Below are 18,635 nucleotides of genomic sequence, written 5' to 3' on the forward strand. Positions count from 1 at the left end.
CTAATCAGGAATACCACCTGATCATGTACAAAGAATACAAATTCACCAGAAGATCAAACATGCAGCAGAAAGCCATCATTTAAGGTTCTTAGTTTAATATGGGACCTCTCACTCTTCCAACCTCTACAATCCCCAAGAGACTCTATTTATTACATTTCCTCCGTGTCAAAATGAAGGCGGTGTGAGGAGTTCAATGAGAACACACGTTGCTCTGTAGTAATAGCTGATTCATAACTTGTAACACATCAGGCTTTGACATGAGCAATGCTCTGTAGGTTGCAATGGCAGCCACCAGGTGGTTACAAAATCCACTTCCAAAATAGCTGATTAAGTGACAGGGCTTTAGAATTCCCTCACACACTCTATCACATGATGGGACAAAAAAAGAAATGATTAAATAAAGAATGAAGTTATTGGTGTTAAAAAGTGACAGAACGCTCCTTCCCTTCCTAATGGGCTGAACTTAAGATATTCCTAATGCTTTTAAACATCCTTTTATACACTACAGGATGAAGCAATGATAAAAGCAGATGAACTAACACTGGTACCTAACAAAAGAAAAGAAAGCCATAAAAAGCACTGCAGGTCTAAAGGCATGTTTTAACATCTTGGTGCTACAGCATTTTAAAATGGCATTGAAAAAACTCTTTAAAATGAGAACTAATCCTTCTGCTGTTGTTGTGGCCATACCACAGGACTCAGTTCTGATTTGGAGACTGCACTTAGGGAAGTGGATTAATGCAGAACAACAGCAATAACACCATCAGGATAATAAAGGACTGCTCTCCTCACCCATCACAGCCACTTGCCTTTGCTCATCTCGACAGCCATACAAGGTAAAGCAGCAGCATGCTGATCCTCTGTCAGTACTATCATGGGTATCGTGACAGAGATGAGAGGAAGACAATTACCGTGTTTTAAGAAGCAAGCACAATCCCATTCTAAAACTAGCAAAATAGAAGTCACACCAAGCATAGCGCTTCAGACTAAAGTAATAGCAACACCATTCACGTTTTACTGTTCAACCTCACCTTATTGTCTGTATCTTTCTTGCCAACTGCAGACTGTAGGGCATGAAGGAGGGCATCCACCAGGCCATCACACTCTCGTAGCCTTCTACGTGCTTCTGCTCCATCTGAACTTACATTCCTAACAAAAGAGATTTAAAAGAAACATTACCCTCTGACCTCCACCCACAGGGCTGAAGGTGTGTTGATTTATAATGCAGTCATTAAGAACTCATTGTCTCGGATCAAAAATTTGAAGGCAAGCCTCCTTGCTAATTTAAAGAAGTATTCAGTTCAGTTTTGTTCATGTGCTCATGACAACCTGCATGGCTGTGTGCAGCATGGCTTGCCTTTCACATCACTGTCACCTCCCTCACTGAGCTCACAGACAGTGCTGGGTTTCCATCACCATTCAGCAAACATTGATGAATGTCAGTGGGTGCCATTTTTTCTGCATGGAGGAGCTCAGTGACCCCATCCACACTCCCATGTCAGACCCCATTCTGTCAGTGCCCCTCTGCTGCCATCTGTCACACAGCAACAAAACATAGTGGGATACTGGTGGGAAGGTTCAACCTCTGCTGCCGTACCACCAACAGCCACCTCCGATGTTGTGGACCAGCATAATGAAGTAGAAGGCATTACTTTTGGAGCAGCCCTTGTATGATCAATCTATCATGACCCAGTTTTTGGGAGGGAATGAAGTAACAACACAATTCTCAGGTGCGTTCATCAGCAAGTCTGCATGTAAGTTCTCTCCCACCTGAAACACACTGATTTCAACAGCACAGTTAACACTTCAGCTGTCGGGGTCTGTGAATTCCACCAACCCACACGAGGTCACCTTTCAAAGCTCAGGGTACAGCCATTAACTTCTGCTACCAGGACAGCACGGCCAATTTTTCCTTTCTCACTGACTGCAGGGACTGCCAATCTCAAAGTAATTAACAGCTCAGTCATCGTCTGGACTCTCAGCACCCAGACAGGCTGCCATATTAATTGCATGACTGCGGAAAAAACATTTTCTCAGACCTCTCAGAGCCCGAAGTCACTCACCTGTGAGCCAGCTGCTGCTACAGCACATGTGCTTGTAATTAAAGACACATACGAAACTGCAGAGAAACGAGTCCTTTCCTCAGCACCCGCTGCACAGACTCACCTCCAGCCACGGCTGACACAGTGCACAGTAGTGACTGTTCAAATAGACTTCCATAGGATATTTAAAAGAAAGAATGTGTGCTATTTCTTCATCTCCAGCTGTACTCCTTTAGTACTAAAAGCCTAAACGTGAATTTTAATATGTGGTTTTTATCCTCAAAAAACGCGTCCTGCCTGTATCAAACATAAATAAGCAGGAGATTTCTGCAGGGTCAAATTAATAGCTAGTTAATATTCTGCACAAGTCGCACAGGCATCAAACTTTACAGTAGTAATGTCATAACTCACACTAGAAAACACGTCCCTATGAGCAGCTCATGCAGAACCATCTGCTCTGCAAATGCCTGACGCTCTTTGTTAGACCTCCATGGGATTCACCCAACAACAACAGAATCCCTTCCCCTGTCTGTCACTGTAACCCAGACACACCGGAGAGCTCGGCTCACATCCTTCACCTGCACTGCAGTCAGGGCAGCAGAGGGCCCAGGGAGGCTGAGCCCACAGAGAACAACAGCTCCTGCCTCCACAGCATGAACTGCTGCTGCACAGCAAGAGCTCCCAGGGGAACAGCTGCACTTCAGACACACACACAAGTATGCCCTTAAATGCCAAGGAAAGGTGGGCTCTGATAAGCTGCCACCTGGCAGCCCCTGGAGAAGAGCTGCTGGTGTTGGATGCACAATGTGGATGCGGTGCTGGGCTGACCAGGAGCTGAGCAGGAAGGGCCCCAGACTGCCAGCACATCGACTGCACGGCTCCTGCTGCTCTGCAGTTCTAGGGACAAGACATGAAGTTACTGCCTGCGTTACTACCATGGCAAAGGATGGAAAGGAGCCGCAGTGCAGAACACGCCTCAGCCAGAGATCTGAAAACCTTTACACAATGACCCCTCCTCAAATGTACGCAGCCCAGCCTGTAGGCAGGACCAGGGAGAGAGGATGTGCAAGGATGATTAAATATGTGCTTTCCCTGGGAAAACAAAACAGAGCACTCCTAAGTAAATGTTAAATGAAAGCAAATACCTTCCAGCAGAGAAACACATCAGACTAGGAAATGAGTTGGTATTAAAGACCATAGAGGATGGTGGGAAATGTGTGAGAAATCCCTTCATACTCCAGCTAAGTTTACCATTAGTCCCAAATAGTCTTAATGATATGCAGGTTTGAATGTAGCAGTTAGACGTGCAGAACAGAGCCCCAGGACAGGTGAACCACTGCTACTATCAGCGCCATGCACCGCAATTACCCTCAAGAGAAAAGATTTAACAGTAATCAAATGCAAGGCGCTTCATTTGCAGGATTCCAGTGTGAAGGGCAGCACTGTGCTCTCTCTTAAAACCCAGAAGCCGGCACTGAGCTCCAGTTTTCCTCTTAAAACAAACAAACAGGCAAACCTACAAAGAGAAACTTCAGAAGACAAACACAGGAGAGACGTTTTCTTCTCTGCACACTTAAGGCCGGACTCTGCCCGCAGTGCTGTGTGATGCCGGGCTGGAAGGGCCGCCCCACCGCGCTGCAGACGGAGCTGAAAGCCAAAGGTTGCAGCATTACTAACGCTTACCAGCGCACTGAGATCAGCGGGAGGAAAAAGCACTTCGTTCAGAAACACAGCTGGGGATGAGGACAACAGGTTGAGGGGACTTTGCTTCTTACAGAAATAGAAAGCTAAAATGGAATTTTTTAGATATCTTTCTTGTAGGATTGCCAGCTTTCCCTGGAAGAAGCACAGAGACGCAGACAAGCTGCAGCTGGGTCGGTGATAAGCACTTCTCAACAGCCTCTGTGCGCACACTGCAGGGCCTCAGCCCAAATTAATCTTACTTTCTGCAATCTTCCAATAGTGATTTTTCCACTGCTAAGCCAAGAAGTAACGCTGGCTCCACTCTCCAGCTCAGCACTGCTGCGGGAGGTGACGACATCCACAATCACCGCCCCGGGCTGCAAACATCCCCAGCGGGTTATGGAGCAGAGCTCTGCCCGGGCTGAGCAGGCACAACACACACACCTGGCTGCACCACCCCCAGTGCTGACCTCTTGGTCTGCCTGGCTCTGACATCTCTACTTCAGCAGGTAGAAGGACGTCAGGCTTTCACAACTCTCGTTTAAACATTTCACTCTCCGTGCCCACCCCCTGAGGCAGCCCAAGGCCTTGCTTTACAAGCACCCCTTCAACACTCACACTCTGCTTCACTGATATGAATTTTTATCTGGATGTCAGCCAAAGGAGATCGATAAGTAACAGCCACAGCAAACACATACTGCATCCGAGTGCATTTCGAGTTACTGCATGTCCCAAAGGGGGAACACAAAGCCCTTCAAAATCATTCCATCATTTCATGCAGAAATACAATGAATCCCATACTTCAGTTCACATGAAATACCAAGAAGTTTAATTGGTATTAAGTTCATTGTTCTGAAAATAAGGAAGAGAAAGCAAGAATCTGCCTGTGACATGAAGATAGCCTAATCCAGGCCTCTCTGCTGACAGACACCTATAGAACACAATGGAGCCAGGCAGCAGACACTGAACCAGACAGCAAGCAAAGCATACAGTGAAGAACGAGGAGCACAAAGTCCAAACAACATGAGCAGAAGAAAACATGGGGGGTGCTGATGGCAATGCTGGTAGGAGCAGCTGTGCATCAGATCTGGGCAGGTGATCTCAATGGACATTTATGCTCTATTTAAATATCTTCTGCCAGCCAGACCCAAGTAGGAAGTGCTGCAGCTCTCGCTGCCTTCCAGCTACTTGAATAGAGAGACCAGCTTTGTTCAACTGCCCACATGTCTATAAAGGACATCACAAAAGGCAGCCTTGAAAACTGACTTCACAAGCAGAAGCTGTTGTCCAAGAAACATCTGCACAGAGCAACAGGTCTAAGGCACGCTGCCATGACCCAGAATCACACCAGAGCTGTTTCTGAGATCCCCCTGCAATAAGTGAGGGCTCAGACACCACTAACACAGCTGAACAAGATACAGATGCGTAGCCTATTTTCTCTTACTTGTGGCTTTCTACATCCAAGATATCACACAATAGCATTTTAGTTAAATGCTGCTGACTGGTTACCTCCAGCATGACCTACTTGGAGAGCCTTTGCTCGTGCTCCTGTAATGCAAAACCACACAGAAATGCACTACAGGAGAATTCCACAATACCCAGCAGCTGCTTGGCTTTCCGATTATTCCAGACTCTGCTTGGAAGAAAGGCTAAGAGGTCCCTCCTGCTTTATCATATAAGCTTGCTGCAATGTGAAAAGAATCTCAAAAACACAGCAATGAGGTAGTATGTATCTAATGGAGGATCACAGCTCACATGCCTTCCAAAGCAAACCATGGGCTCTGCACTGACTGCAGCGAGCTGCTCCCATCTCTTCATCCCACCACAGCAACAGATGTTTCTGTAGGTTCCCTCCCCTGGAGTGCAGGGGGAAGGGACCTACATTCATTCCTAAGGAATGACAGAAGGCAATAAGCAAGTGCACAACTTTGAATTTATACTTCAGATTTTATTGTAAAGCATTAAGGTTGCACGTAAGTAGGTTATGTCTCTGCTGCTAAAATCTATGCATAATTTATTTATATTACAAGCTAAACATCAGGAACTGTCAGGAGGAACCCTAACAGCTCCTTACTAGCACGAATTAAACCCTCCGCTCAGCATCTAAGCCCCAGGACAGCCATATGCTGTGATCCTGCACAGTATCAGTAAGCTAATTAAGAAACCGCCTTCGCTTGCTCCTCTGTACTGAGAGGTGTGGGTTTGGAATCCGAGCTGTTTTTTTCCAGTCTGGGTTGGGCAGATAAGCTTCTCCTGTGCCAAAAAATGAAGATTCACAGGCAAATTTTTGTTCCTTTTTTCCCCTTCTTTTTAATCTCTTTGATAACTGTTATTTTGCTGAAATCTCAGTTCTAAAGTACCTACCCCACAGAACAGTAACAGCCCTGAGAGCTCCAGCGGGCACCCAGAGGCTGCACCCACATGTGACAGCAGCAGAGCAGGTACAGGAGGCAGAGACATGGCAGCATCTGCCCCATCCCTCTGGTGGGGAGGCTGTGCCAGCTCTTGAGAAGGCCTCCAGGTACCGAGCAAGGATGGCCCAGCACGAGGCATCCCCCAGCTCACCCCTGCTCAGGACCAGGCTGCTTTGGGCTGAGAGCAGAATGCAGCACTGGGGGACTCTATTCCCCACCCAACAGACAAGTTTAACTAAACAATTAAATGGATCATGGTTCCAAAGCAGCTTGCACTGCTTCACCTTCACCTCTTGGGCATCTACAACATCAAACAACATGGAGGCACAGAAATCCAAACCCAGTTTCTTTTCACGATTCCTGAGAATACTACAAAAGATGTACAGGAGGAACATGCACGTACATTAAACATTCTGTCCTCCACAGAAAAGCCTCAAAGCATCCTCATAAAAAACACCACATTCAATATCTTAATGATTCACCATCAAGCACCCTATTTCCCCTGCAGTAAAATTAATGTAACCAGAAACTGCACACACTCACACATCATTTCCCACATTGCAGAGATGATTTTTATTTTTGGCTGCCAATCTACTGATTCCTTCCCTCATGTCAGCAAACACTGTTTCACACTTGCCACAACTCCAAGCTTTTGTTTTCACAGAGCAGCAGTTTCATTTGTGCCTACTGGAGGTTTCCATTCCCTGTTACAGTCTCTAGGACCAACCCCCTGAATGAATCTTTTCCAACTACCGCTATTTACCAACCTCGTGGGAAACTAAGGCTGAAGGTGCAGACCTGAAGTGAAGGGAGGAAAAGTGAAGATGACCAGCCCACTCAGGTGCTTTGGAGTCTGAATTTCACCCAAACCAGAAAGCAGCAGTGATACCAAGACTCAAACCACATTTAATCTCGCTGAAGTTGTCAGAACAGCAATTATCTCCGTGTTCCTCAAGTCCCCGTTACTCCCCAGACCATCAGGTCACCCTTCTCTTCCCAGCAGCTGATGCTGAACAAGCTGCTGTGTGCAGCTTCAACCTGAGGAATGCGTGTTTGAGTGGCAGTCAGGTGGGTGCAGTCTGTGTTTGCACACACACAGCCAGGTCTCAGAACCTCGAGGCTACTTGTGAATGTGAATGTCTGTGTATTGGAGAACTGACAAGAAATGCTGCAACCACAGATGGTACCTTGGAAAAAAAGAATACTTTGCATCTGTTTACTATGCAAATTAATTCATTTAACATTTGTTGGCAGCAGGTCAGTTTGGAGCAGGAATCAGGCTAGAAAGCAGGCAAATTAGGAACTAAGTTCTACTCCATCCTCCTACAATTCAAAAAAAACCCAAAAACCTAAGAGAATTCAAATTAGGCAGAAGACGCAATTAAACCCAAAATGAATTTAACTTTTCAACCATTAAAATCTTCATTGCTTCCAGAAAACTAAGAATTGTGGTGGACACATGCACAGAGTGCAGCAGTGCTCCCAGCCCAGGGGCAGCACAGCCGCCCTGCAGCACTGCTATCCCCCCATAAAAAGGGGATTTCTTCGCAAAAAGTGAATATATACAGCACTTCATGCCAAATAAAATGAATATAAAGAAAATCCTATGTGCAGGATACTGTGAACAACAGATTAATAGTCCAGAGTTCCACCTTACCGTAAGCAACCAGAAGTGTTCTTGAAGACAGTCGTCCACTCCGCATCGCGAGGCTTCGAGTCCTCGTTGGGCTCACTCTCCCAGCCTGAATGGGGGATGATCACCTCGTTGGTGAGTGTCTGCAGGCCGTGGTTGATGATGACCATCTTCAGGGGCTCATAGGAAGACAAATTCCATAGAGTGCCTTCAGAGAAAATGTGATCGTTAAACAAATAAGAAGGCAATAATAATGACTTTTAATTCCGAAATTAAATAGAACTGCTGAGTTTACAGAGAATCACCAGAAAGCAATATGATAAAACTAATAAGATGTTTAGTAAAAGCAGATGAAGCACACAGCTTAGTGAACATCCCACAGCTGCTGCAATGGAAGAATGCCCACAGATGTGGAAGCACATATCAAGAGACAGATATTGTTCAGTTGATTCAATCTCACAACAGAGTACACAAACATAGAGCACTATTGGAGATTAATGGGGCACTCCTGATATATGCAAATCGTGATATTGTTAAGCCTGGCTCAAAAAGCAAAAATTGATCCAGTGAAGTAGACAGGTCTTAAAAGCAAGTCCTAAAAACACGGCTGAATTTATGGAGGGTCATTGATCTCGCACTTATTCTCCGCACAAGGCAGTGTTTCACTCAAGACTCTCTATTATTTACTTTCACATCTTGCTGTCAGAGGCAATATCTGTGTTCCAACCACCACGTGCCACAGGCACACAACTCCCTGAAGAAGCTGCTAATCAGAACTGCTCCGCTGCCTTCCCATCCTTCCCTCACTTAGGAGCTCAAGTTGACAGATGTCAAGCACAAAAATGACACAACAGCCTTACAACTGTAAAAACATCCCATTTTAGATACGGGATGCAAATTTCCAGCAGACAGCTCAGGCTTGTGAAGGACTGGAAGAGATTTGCTTCAGACAACACAGCACAGCCCAGCAGCGCTGAACAAGACGCAGTAATGACACCTGGAGGGAGCCATGCACACACTGTTGGCCTCCGAGCTCAACTGCCAAGATCAGCAAAAATTCACATCAACTGCATGGAAAAGCATTTCGCAGAGCTGACGGGATGGTTTTTCTAAGTGAATCTGTGCACCTTGCAGCATGAGCTGTTGATATTTGCCTCTGAGTGTTTATCTAAAACAAAACACGAAAGAAAAACAAAGGTACAACCTGCTGCTCCCCTCCATTTCAATCAGGTTTTTAAACCTAATGGGGAAAAGATTTTGGATCCATTACTTGTCAACCATGTTAAGAAATCCATGGCCTCACCAGAGCCCCCTGTGAGCGCACAGCGGGTTGTGGGAACGCAGCCCAGCAATGAGCACAGCCAGCACAGCCAGGCAGGAGGAGCTGCCGTCCATGCAAGTCCTCCTTAATAGCTACAGGCAAGATGTGTCTAACACCAAACGTCCTTCTCTCGTATCAGAGCATTATCCGTACAGGGTCACAACAAGCACCACGTGGGAAAAGGAATTTTATCTCCATCCGAGTAGTGGGTGGCACTTCTATGATAAGCACAGGGGCCGGCGATTAGCAGAGCCTCTGAAGTCTCACACTGTGTTGTCTCCATTTCAAAGTGCTCTGTACAAAACCCAGGCATCCACTCAGACCGAGGAGATGAGAGAACAGGATGAACACAACATGTCTTTGCTTTGCATCTTTTTAGGAGATGATATAAAACACTGCTTTGTAAAACAGCTTCCTTTTTACCTCACTATTCACAGATACACCAATAGGTCCCTAAATGCATTGCTGGCTCAGAACTTCTCATAGTCACACACAGAATGAGAACGTCCAGCACTGAATGCCATGGACACGTCCCAGAAAGCTGTACAGGATAAAGCAGGGCTGCTCCACCGGGTTGTGTGTGAAGCATTTGGGATTTGCAACAAAAGAAGACAGCAACAACTGAGGAGCCAGCACAGTGCTCCCAAGGACGCCCTGTTCCTTTTCTTCTGAAATGGAACGTATTTCGACTGGAAGCAACACAAAGATCCAAACTCATCCCTACGTGGGAAAGTTTCAGAAACCGACAGCCCTTTGTATTGAAGTGCACCATCCTTGAACACAAACTCCTCTCGCATCTGAAATGAGATTCTGCCCTTCCCTCTTCCTTCCTTCTCTTCTATATTCTCATTCTGCAGTAGTTATTCCAAGACACTGAACCCAGCTGGGTTCCAGCAGTATCCTCACTGCACTGCAGAACTGACATCACAACCAACAGGGGTGAATCCCACCGAGGCTGCTGACTCCTCCACTTTCTCAGCACGTAAATCAGGGACAACAGCAACACGCTGAATTTCAAAAATACTGATTGTTGAAAATATCTCCGAAGTATTTAAGCTACAAACACAGATACACACTGCATGTCGTATTACAAGCTATTAGGGCCATAGGCAATTTCCTGAATCTCTGCCTCCTTGGAGCTAACTGCGCAAAGATTTCCAAAGGCATTGTGCCAGAGCACCAATGATGCTGTTACCTTCCACAATCCTTACTTGCAAAAATCGACTGTCACCATGAAATTAGCTCAAACGAAGAGTTAAACACCTTCTTGTGGTCTATACCGAATCATTTATCATTCGTGAGGAAAGCAGCACCCTCCATCCCATTCACCACAGACTTGTATGTTGGTCCAATATGTGGTTACTGGGCACCTCCAGACCTGTCTTACCACGTGGGGATGACCAGCAGGTGCGAACATTGTGTGAGCCCATCCACCTGAAAGATTCTGTTACAGTGTTAGATCCAAATATACCCGTCACAGCATTTTGAAGGTCAATCATTTGTCAGTTAACACCAGTCTGACAAGACAAAGCACCAAGAAACTCATGTTCTGCACCACTTAAAATCTGAGCAATGTCATTAAACAACAAAATTACTTTCAACTTTCTCACAAAGAACAAAATTATTCATTAATGACATCAAACTCTGATCACTTTTCTAAGTATGTAATAGAATTCGGGTCTTGCATATCAGATAGGAACATTTGCTCCATTGAAAAAAAACCCTATCAATCACTCAAGATAAAAAACACTTACAGCTTTCCCAATCAGAACAGATTCTATTCCTTATCAGCTTAATCCTCATTTCCCTCCAGTTATCATGAAAACCATCCGCTGAGAGTTCAGCAGCATTTTGCCAAGACAAGAGAGAGATGCAAGGGACGGTTCTGTGGGATCTTTCTCATCAACACACAACTCATGATTTACTCATGGCCAGGAACACAAGTTCCTCAGTGCAGCAGATGGAGCTAAGAGAGATCTATGCTATTTCATGATTCCATCTTGAGTTTTGTGAATACTTTTGAATGCTTCACATACTTGTGTGACCTGGATGGACATGATGCTTCAGTGCCATTTGCAGACATATCAGGAACAATTCAGCCTTCAGAAAGCAGCCAGTGTTGGGTTAAAGAAATAGTAAAATGCAGGAAGTCAGCACGTCCGTGCCAACCTCAGACACGCCGCCTTTTGGAGCTGATTCCTGAGCGGATGGTAACACACCATCAGCTGGGGTCCAAACACTGGCTGCAGAGCACTCCAGCATCAGTTACAGAAGCATTGCTGGAATACCCTGCTCTTCTATAGGACGTTTGAATGTCTCACACCGGATCTGGGAATGTCATTTTAGAAGTGGACTGAGGCCACTCCTGGTTAGGAAGAGATTAAATGCAGATCATCTGTTGCTGGACATCTGTTTAGGTTAAGGTCCCCAATATTCCTGGAGCTCCTCAGGAAAGGGAAATAAAGAGTTTTAAATAGCAAAAAAGGAGTGGAACGAAAGTGCTATATTTAATGAGCAGGAGGTGCTATCAAATAAAATTTATTTGAATTGCAAAACTAATGAATCAACTGGAAATGGAGGCAATCACCATTTAGAATAAAAAGGGGAAACAACCAGTTTGTTTCTGCCATCCCAGAAGTGACTGATTACCGCCTGGCATTAGAACGATGTTCCCTCAGAGTAAATTACAGACCAGTTTCTCCTTTCCCAAACCTAAAGAACTGACTGTATTCCCTCCCAGCACCCCAGAAACGAGTTTTCAGTAAACCAGAACAGCAGATTCACTTTTTTTTTTTTTTAAATAAAGTCATCACACGACACGAGTGCAACAAATGGAACATAAATATTACCTACAGAGCTTCCCTGTTAGAGACAAAGCACACAGAGCAACCACAGCAACGCGTGCTACTGAAAGCCCTCCTCTACCAGCTGTATGGAAAAGGACTGGGAAAACAACCCTACATTGTATTTAAACCTAGTTTACTAAATGTGTTCTGAATGGTGGGGGAAGAGCAGTTGGAACGCCCAAAGCCACGGTTCCTCTCAGAGAATTACCATTACCAGTAAAACCTGGGCAGCTGCCATATTTTTGAGGCAATTATAGAATTACGATGCTTACTTCAAATGGCTTAATCCATGTTTGCAATAGGCTCTGCTTGGACAGCCCTACACTGATAAGGCAGCCAAACAGTTTCAGTCCTGGATCCGTTTTTTGTGGAAAAAACATTTTTTTCCTGGCACTGAAATCCAGTGCAGCTCCCCAGGTTTCCCCATTGCTTCTGAGAAAGAGAAATCCACTGCAATCCTCATGAGTTATGGGAGACCGAAGAACAATATATTTCTCCATAGTTTAAGAGCTGACATACTTTTTCACCTTCTTCCACTTAATGGCTGAACTTTGAAACTTGGCGTACACTTTATTACTCCTTTTGGACCGTGTCCAAGACTAAGTTCAAATAAAAATAGGCTGAAAAATGGAGTTCTGAGTGATTGAAAAATCCCTGGAAAGCGTGCAAGAATCCGCTATCTTAAAAATGTAATTCTCCCTTTCGCAGTTGTAAGGAACAACCCACACAACCACCAGAGCTTCTCCTCACTCTCAGCCACAGACACGCAGTGATTTATATGTAGCCTCAGACCAGAACCAGGGCAGGACGCGCTGCTGAGGAGTCTGACCTATCAATGCAAAGTAGTCGGGACAGTGCAGCAGGATTGTTTTAGAAGAGACTAAGTTCTAGATTAGCATATCTTACCTCATGACTGTAGCACACTGAGGGCAAGGGCAGCACAAATTACCTGTCAATGGCATTGCTATAGCTCACCTGAAGCTTTAGTTGCTCAACCACATGCTACATCCAGAAAGCACCATCCATCCCTCAGTGCCCAGGAAAACCAGCGTGCTATATATACAAACGAACATTAAGTCCACCTAAAGGAGGTATAAGCCTTAGGCTTTCTCACACCACAGACTCAGTACAGCCAAAGGAACAGCTGCAGCCAGTGATATAAATGCAACCTCCTCCTCTCCAGAACTTCTTGTTCTTGAAACTGGAAAGATGCCTCTAAAGAGTAACTTGTTAAAGAAGATGCAGACACTGACCTGTAATTAGCTCTCTGACTTCCATGTCATTTGTTTTTCGCAAGAGCCTGATCAAAGCAGGGATCCCATCACAGTTCTTTATAGCCACCTTGTTTTCGTTATCTTTCCCATAGGAGATGTTCCTGAGGGCCCCGCAGGCTTTGCGATGGACCTCTGGCTTTGGATGATCAAGCAGGCCCACCAAGATGGGGATCCCCTTGAGGTGCCTCACGTCCTTTTTGATTTTATCATTCTCGTAGCACAAGTGCTGCAGGTAGGCAGCAGCGTTCGACTTGACCGGGTCGATGGGGTGGCTGAGCATGGCAATGACTTCAGGGAGGTCAGGGTCCCTCCACCTGGGGTCCTTGCGAATGCTGTCGATGGAGGGCGAGCGCTTCCCCAGGCGGTCAATGCTGGCCATGCTGCCTCGCTCTGGCTGTGCCAGCGGTGCCGCATAGCTGCCGTGGAGGTACGGGATCCTCTCTTCCACCATCTCTGTCTCAATGGGGTCATCGTAGCCCCTGCAAGAAGCAACAGTCCCGAGAGAAAGAAAGGAAAAATACATGTAATTTAAACATCCCGTGCCTCCAAGTCAATACGGAGATTTCAGCTGTTATCAAACCCTTTAATATCACAAAAATCATCAGGGACAATGTATTTACACGTTCAAATAATTTCTTTCTAGTAACTTGAAAATTAATCATAGGGCCAAGTGTGGCTTTTCACCTGCACCCAGCTGAGGGCCCTTAGAAAGGCAGACTGCTCAGCACAGGACGAGGAGCGATGAGAACCGCAGCAGGAACAGCCCACCGTGCTCAGGAGCCCAGGGGCTCTGCACTCAGCCTGGTGTTGTGCCAGGGCTGCTGACTGCCAGCATCTTGCCTTCCATCTGCTGCAGCACGTCAGCTGAGGTTCTGGGATGCTGCAGGTCTCAGTAACCACCTGTCTCAGGGAACTGATCAAATCAAATCCCAGCACAGATAAAATCTGGGAAAGTGCTTGCGGATTTATCTTCTTACTTGTGGCTTCAGCACAGGCACGTGTGAGTAAACAGGTGAAGGATTTCCACATTTAATCCCCATCAACTTATACAACAGCTACACTCATCACAGCTCGCAGCTGGTGTCTGCTTAGGATACAAGACCAGAAAGGCCTGGGATTTCAGGAGGGAGCTTTGTGCACATGAAGCAGAGATACAAAGACTTTGCAGAACAAGGTCCTACTTTTGCCAGCCTCTGCTCCCTGACAGGAGGTGTGCAAGGGGATTCAAAAGCTGGACTGAATTCTCTGTTCAGACAAGTCTGAGTTAGCAGCCGTGTGGCTAAAACACTTGAAATCTCCTCATCTGGAACCACCTAACAGCTACTAATGGCTGAGCTGACCCAGGCTGCAGACTGCCGAAAAAACTGAGCCATCCATCAGTGTTCTGCTGTCTGCATCCACATCACCTAACCCATATCAAGTAAATTCGCCCTACAGAGGAGCCTGAGAAAACAATCAGTGCTTTCCAAACCGATTGCATTTTGAACTAACCCCATTCTGCCCAGGCAGGTCTGTACGCTGCTGCTCTGAACTCCCCAGCATAACAGTGCTAGTTACACTGTGACAAAGCAGTTACATTTGGCTGCTAAACCAGAGACTTGGAGTTGAGCAGATGATTTAACAGAAGGATGAGTTATGACTGGCCATTTTCTCCTGCTCGCTTATGTTAAGTTCAATGTAATGATCAGAAACATTCAAATGATACTTGGGATGTCTTTTGTAAATGAAAAACATCCAATAATCCCTGCTTCTCTTTTAAAAAGGGCTATATACAAAAAGCCCAGCAACACCGTAAGAATACATATATTTAGAAACTACAATAAAAATAACCATTATTTAATGAAGACAACCTACTCAGAGAAGGAAAAGGGACATAAAGCTAATTAAAGCTTTGTAAAAACCATCACAAATAAATCCGAGTGCTGTAAGATCAATATAATACACCCAAATGCCTTTTCCTCACCATAATTTGTCATCTTCTTTCAGAAGAAAATGTTTGTTACAGCAGAGAACTGGTGCAAAGCAAAACAAGAAGGAAACCCATCCATGTGCATGGAAGAGCAAACAGGAGCAAACAGACCTTGTCTGGTCAGCAGATGCACACGGAGATGACAATCCTTCCCAATTAACAACAAAACATGGGTAGCTAAAATGGAGACAGACAGGCACAGGGGGAAGAGAATGAAGGAATAACGCTTGATCCACAGGTCAGGGAGGGCTCCATTTGGTGCAGCTCTGTGTGAGGGAGATGCCCGTGATGCGCAGCACTGAGGCAGAGGCCTTATGGCAGGTACCAGGCCTGTCCCACACATAACAACGTCCTGAAAGCAAAGGTGCCATCGATCTACCACATTCATTTCATCATTTCCTCAATAATAAACTCATTCAAAAACAAAAAACAAGACCAGGAATGATGAAGTAGTAATTACCCTCATCTAGTACAAAGCAATATTTGTTATCATTAGCTCCTGGCAGAGCAGCAGCACGTCTGAAACACAGGTTTACTCAAGTGCTTCTTTGAAATGTCAGACAGCAGCCACATCTGAAGAGCCCCTCACACAGTCTGACGTTCTCACAAGCCAGGCTGTGCCGCCGCAGTCAGACTAATTACTTGTCAAAGCCTCTTGATCATATTAAATATGGAAAAACTCGCAACAAAAGGAATGTAAAACAAAAATTGTAAATCGACCCTATCCAAAGTGCAAGGAACAATAAATCAAAGGGATGCTTAAAGAATACACTTTAAACATGCAAATGGGCAGGTTCTAAGAATGCATTCCATTATTTATCAGGAATATTAGTTTGAAGAATGTTCGCAAAACTTTACAAGCACTGCCTGGCTGCTCTAACCAGAACTGCAAACCGAGCTTAGATGCAGGGAAGCAGGAGCTGCAGTCTGATACACAGATTGGTGTCCTGGTGCCCGCTGGCATTCACTTCAGCCCCATAAAACCCTGACCTGGTCCCAGTGGTTGTAAGCTGTCAGGAAGAGACGCCAGGAAGGGACCTCAAGAGAAACCACGAGCAATGTCACTTCTCCAAGCAGGAGAGCTCCCCCAAACCTGCTCCCACCCTCCACACCCCTCCTGTGCAGGAGGCCCAGACACAGCTCCAATGTATGAGCTGACAGCAGAGCACAACTAAGGGCATAAAACAGCACATCTCTTGGGAAGGGGCCTGAACCAGAAGTAATCTGTGATTGGTCTCTTCAGTTACATTTAGTTCAACACAGATGCTCTTATCTTCCCCTTATTTAGACTGACAGGACAAAATAACAATCTGATCTCATAAACACCAAAGTACTTCACTGAGGTTCAGCACAACCTTGTCACGCAGCTGAGGGCACACGATAAGCACAGGCCCAGGAGCTGAGGCTGTCAGGCACCTCAGCAGGCAGCTCCTCGATAATGAGGCATCCCTTCATCACCAGATATCAGCTCATCTGCAGCCAACCAGCTGTTCAAAACTGTTTGGCATATGTGCACATGACCAGACCCACCTGAAGTCTCGAAGATAACAAGACCCCTTTTCACCTTGCCAGTGTGAGACAGAACAGGGAAAATTCAGTGCAGTCACAATTCTTCTTGAGGAAGGAAAAAAGCTGCCCCTCTTCCAGGAAATTGTCTTTTTCTTGCTAAACTCAGTCTACGTGAAGTGGCCCAGAAACACACAGAGGGATGCTGAGCACTAGAATCACTCTTTTGTATTTCACGTGCATTTTGCAGGTATTCATTGGTTAATGAAACGATGCATTCTGCCTTGTTCACCACACAGCACAGCAGCTCCCCTTTTCTCCATGTAGGCCAGCTTCCCTTCCCACTATGACTGGGACATATTGGTTTTGCCTACAGTTGTTTTTGAGAAATGCTGATTATTTCTCCAGCCTAAATCACAAATACACTGCAATCCCAAACTGGTTTATTTTTTGTCTCTTATCTAAGACCTTTCTCCTTCCATCCCTCAGTTTTCCCATTTATGGCATTTAAAGATGTTTATTTCATTCTAACAATTACACTAATCACAATCCAACTGCTGCATTTTTTTCTGCCAAGTAGTTGTGACCTTATCAGACCACAGGAGTTCAAATGTTCAACTGAGCAAACCAGCTGCACGTAAAGCTGTAAGAAACAAACGGATTTTTACCTTCCTTTGTGAGGTCTTCCTCTCTCCGGCACACCTGCAGACGTCCTTCGGTTCACAGTAGAATAATCAGGATCCAGTTCATATCCTTCATCATCTACTCCAAGGCTGCGGTTATCATCCTCCAGTCCATAGGGCTCTGGCTGGAAACGTTCAGGCTGAGAGCGGTTCAAGTCAACATTGCTGCCCACTGGCACCTGAGGCTGGGCAACAGGGCCGTAGTTATCCCTCCTGCTTGGCAAAGTGAAGCTCCCGTCGTCTGGCCGGTAACTGTTTCCTGGCATGTAGGCATAGCGAGGACGGTAGTTGACGCCACGTGACAAGCTGCCATAATTATCTGCTAGATCTCCATAACCATCATGACTGATATAAGGACGATACTGGCCTTCGTGGCTGTCGGGGTAGGAATCATTGTAGCTGTTGTAAGACCTGGTTAATGTGGATGATGCCTGTGGGGTGATGTACCGCTCCCCGTTCTTCATATACCTCCTGTCTATTGAATCTGTGTAGCTGCCCATAGGAGATGAGCCGTCCATTGCTGGCAGGCCGTCGGGCCCAAGCGGGACCTGACGCACTGTTCTGGTGGTGACTGTTTTGACCATTTTGGTAACCTGTGAAGTAGCAAATAAATGTGTTACTCTTCTCTTTGATGAACAATGTAATGAGAATTAAAGGAGCTAGAACAGTAAACGAATACATGTAAGTGGATCACTTGCTGGGAAGAACACACAACAAAACTGCTGGCAATTTTGTGTTTCCAATGCAAGTATCAGAGAGAAATAGGCATATGTAAATAACTCACATCTTCACAGAAACTGCAGAGTGAAACACATACACCAAGAGCACCTGCAGCCTCCCATTTAAACACAGAGACTGGCACCAAATTGGACAAGCTGATATAAAACAGAACAATCAGAGCACACCTCTTGAAGCAGCTCCAGGTGTGTCCGCTCCACGTCTTAAGAGAGATAACCCCAAACAGGGGAAACTCACCCAAATAGTATTTATTTTCCTAGAGACATCAGTGAGCAAATGATACTCCAGGGTAATGAGTTAACGAAACCCTGCGAGATGGCAAGCAGCACAAATGGCTCTCCACCAACAGCATAACTAAATACCATCACAATGCTGAATAAAGCATGGCCAGGTACCAACACAACCTCAGTGTCTAATTCGGGCCACAGCTGATAATTTTCCTTCTGATCTCAAAGGGATTTCCTTAGTAAATAAGCTTCAGGAACGATGCTACTTTCCACCCCCACCATTTTTTAATGAAAAACAT

General features: G+C 45.5%; 1 protein-coding gene across 21 annotated transcripts in view; it reads right to left on the reverse strand.

Annotated features, from left to right (window-relative positions):
* Window positions 1-18,635, reverse strand: part of ARVCF (ARVCF delta catenin family member) — a 151,998-nt gene that overhangs the window by 32,845 nt on the left and 100,518 nt on the right. For all 21 annotated transcript variants that reach the window (XM_015877596.2, XM_015877593.2, XM_015877590.2 and 18 more), the window contains 4 exons: window positions 17,357-17,964; window positions 13,193-13,692; window positions 7,797-7,980; window positions 1,032-1,149 (listed from right to left, as the gene is read on the reverse strand). In XM_015877596.2, the coding sequence (XP_015733082.1) occupies window positions 1,032-1,149; window positions 7,797-7,980; window positions 13,193-13,692; window positions 17,357-17,964 (1,410 nt within the window). The remainder of the gene's footprint in view (window positions 1-1,031; window positions 1,150-7,796; window positions 7,981-13,192; window positions 13,693-17,356; window positions 17,965-18,635) is intronic.

This window comes from Coturnix japonica, chromosome 15 (assembly GCF_001577835.2).
Source record: "Coturnix japonica isolate 7356 chromosome 15, Coturnix japonica 2.1, whole genome shotgun sequence".
Classification (NCBI taxonomy): Eukaryota; Metazoa; Chordata; class Aves; order Galliformes; family Phasianidae; genus Coturnix; species Coturnix japonica.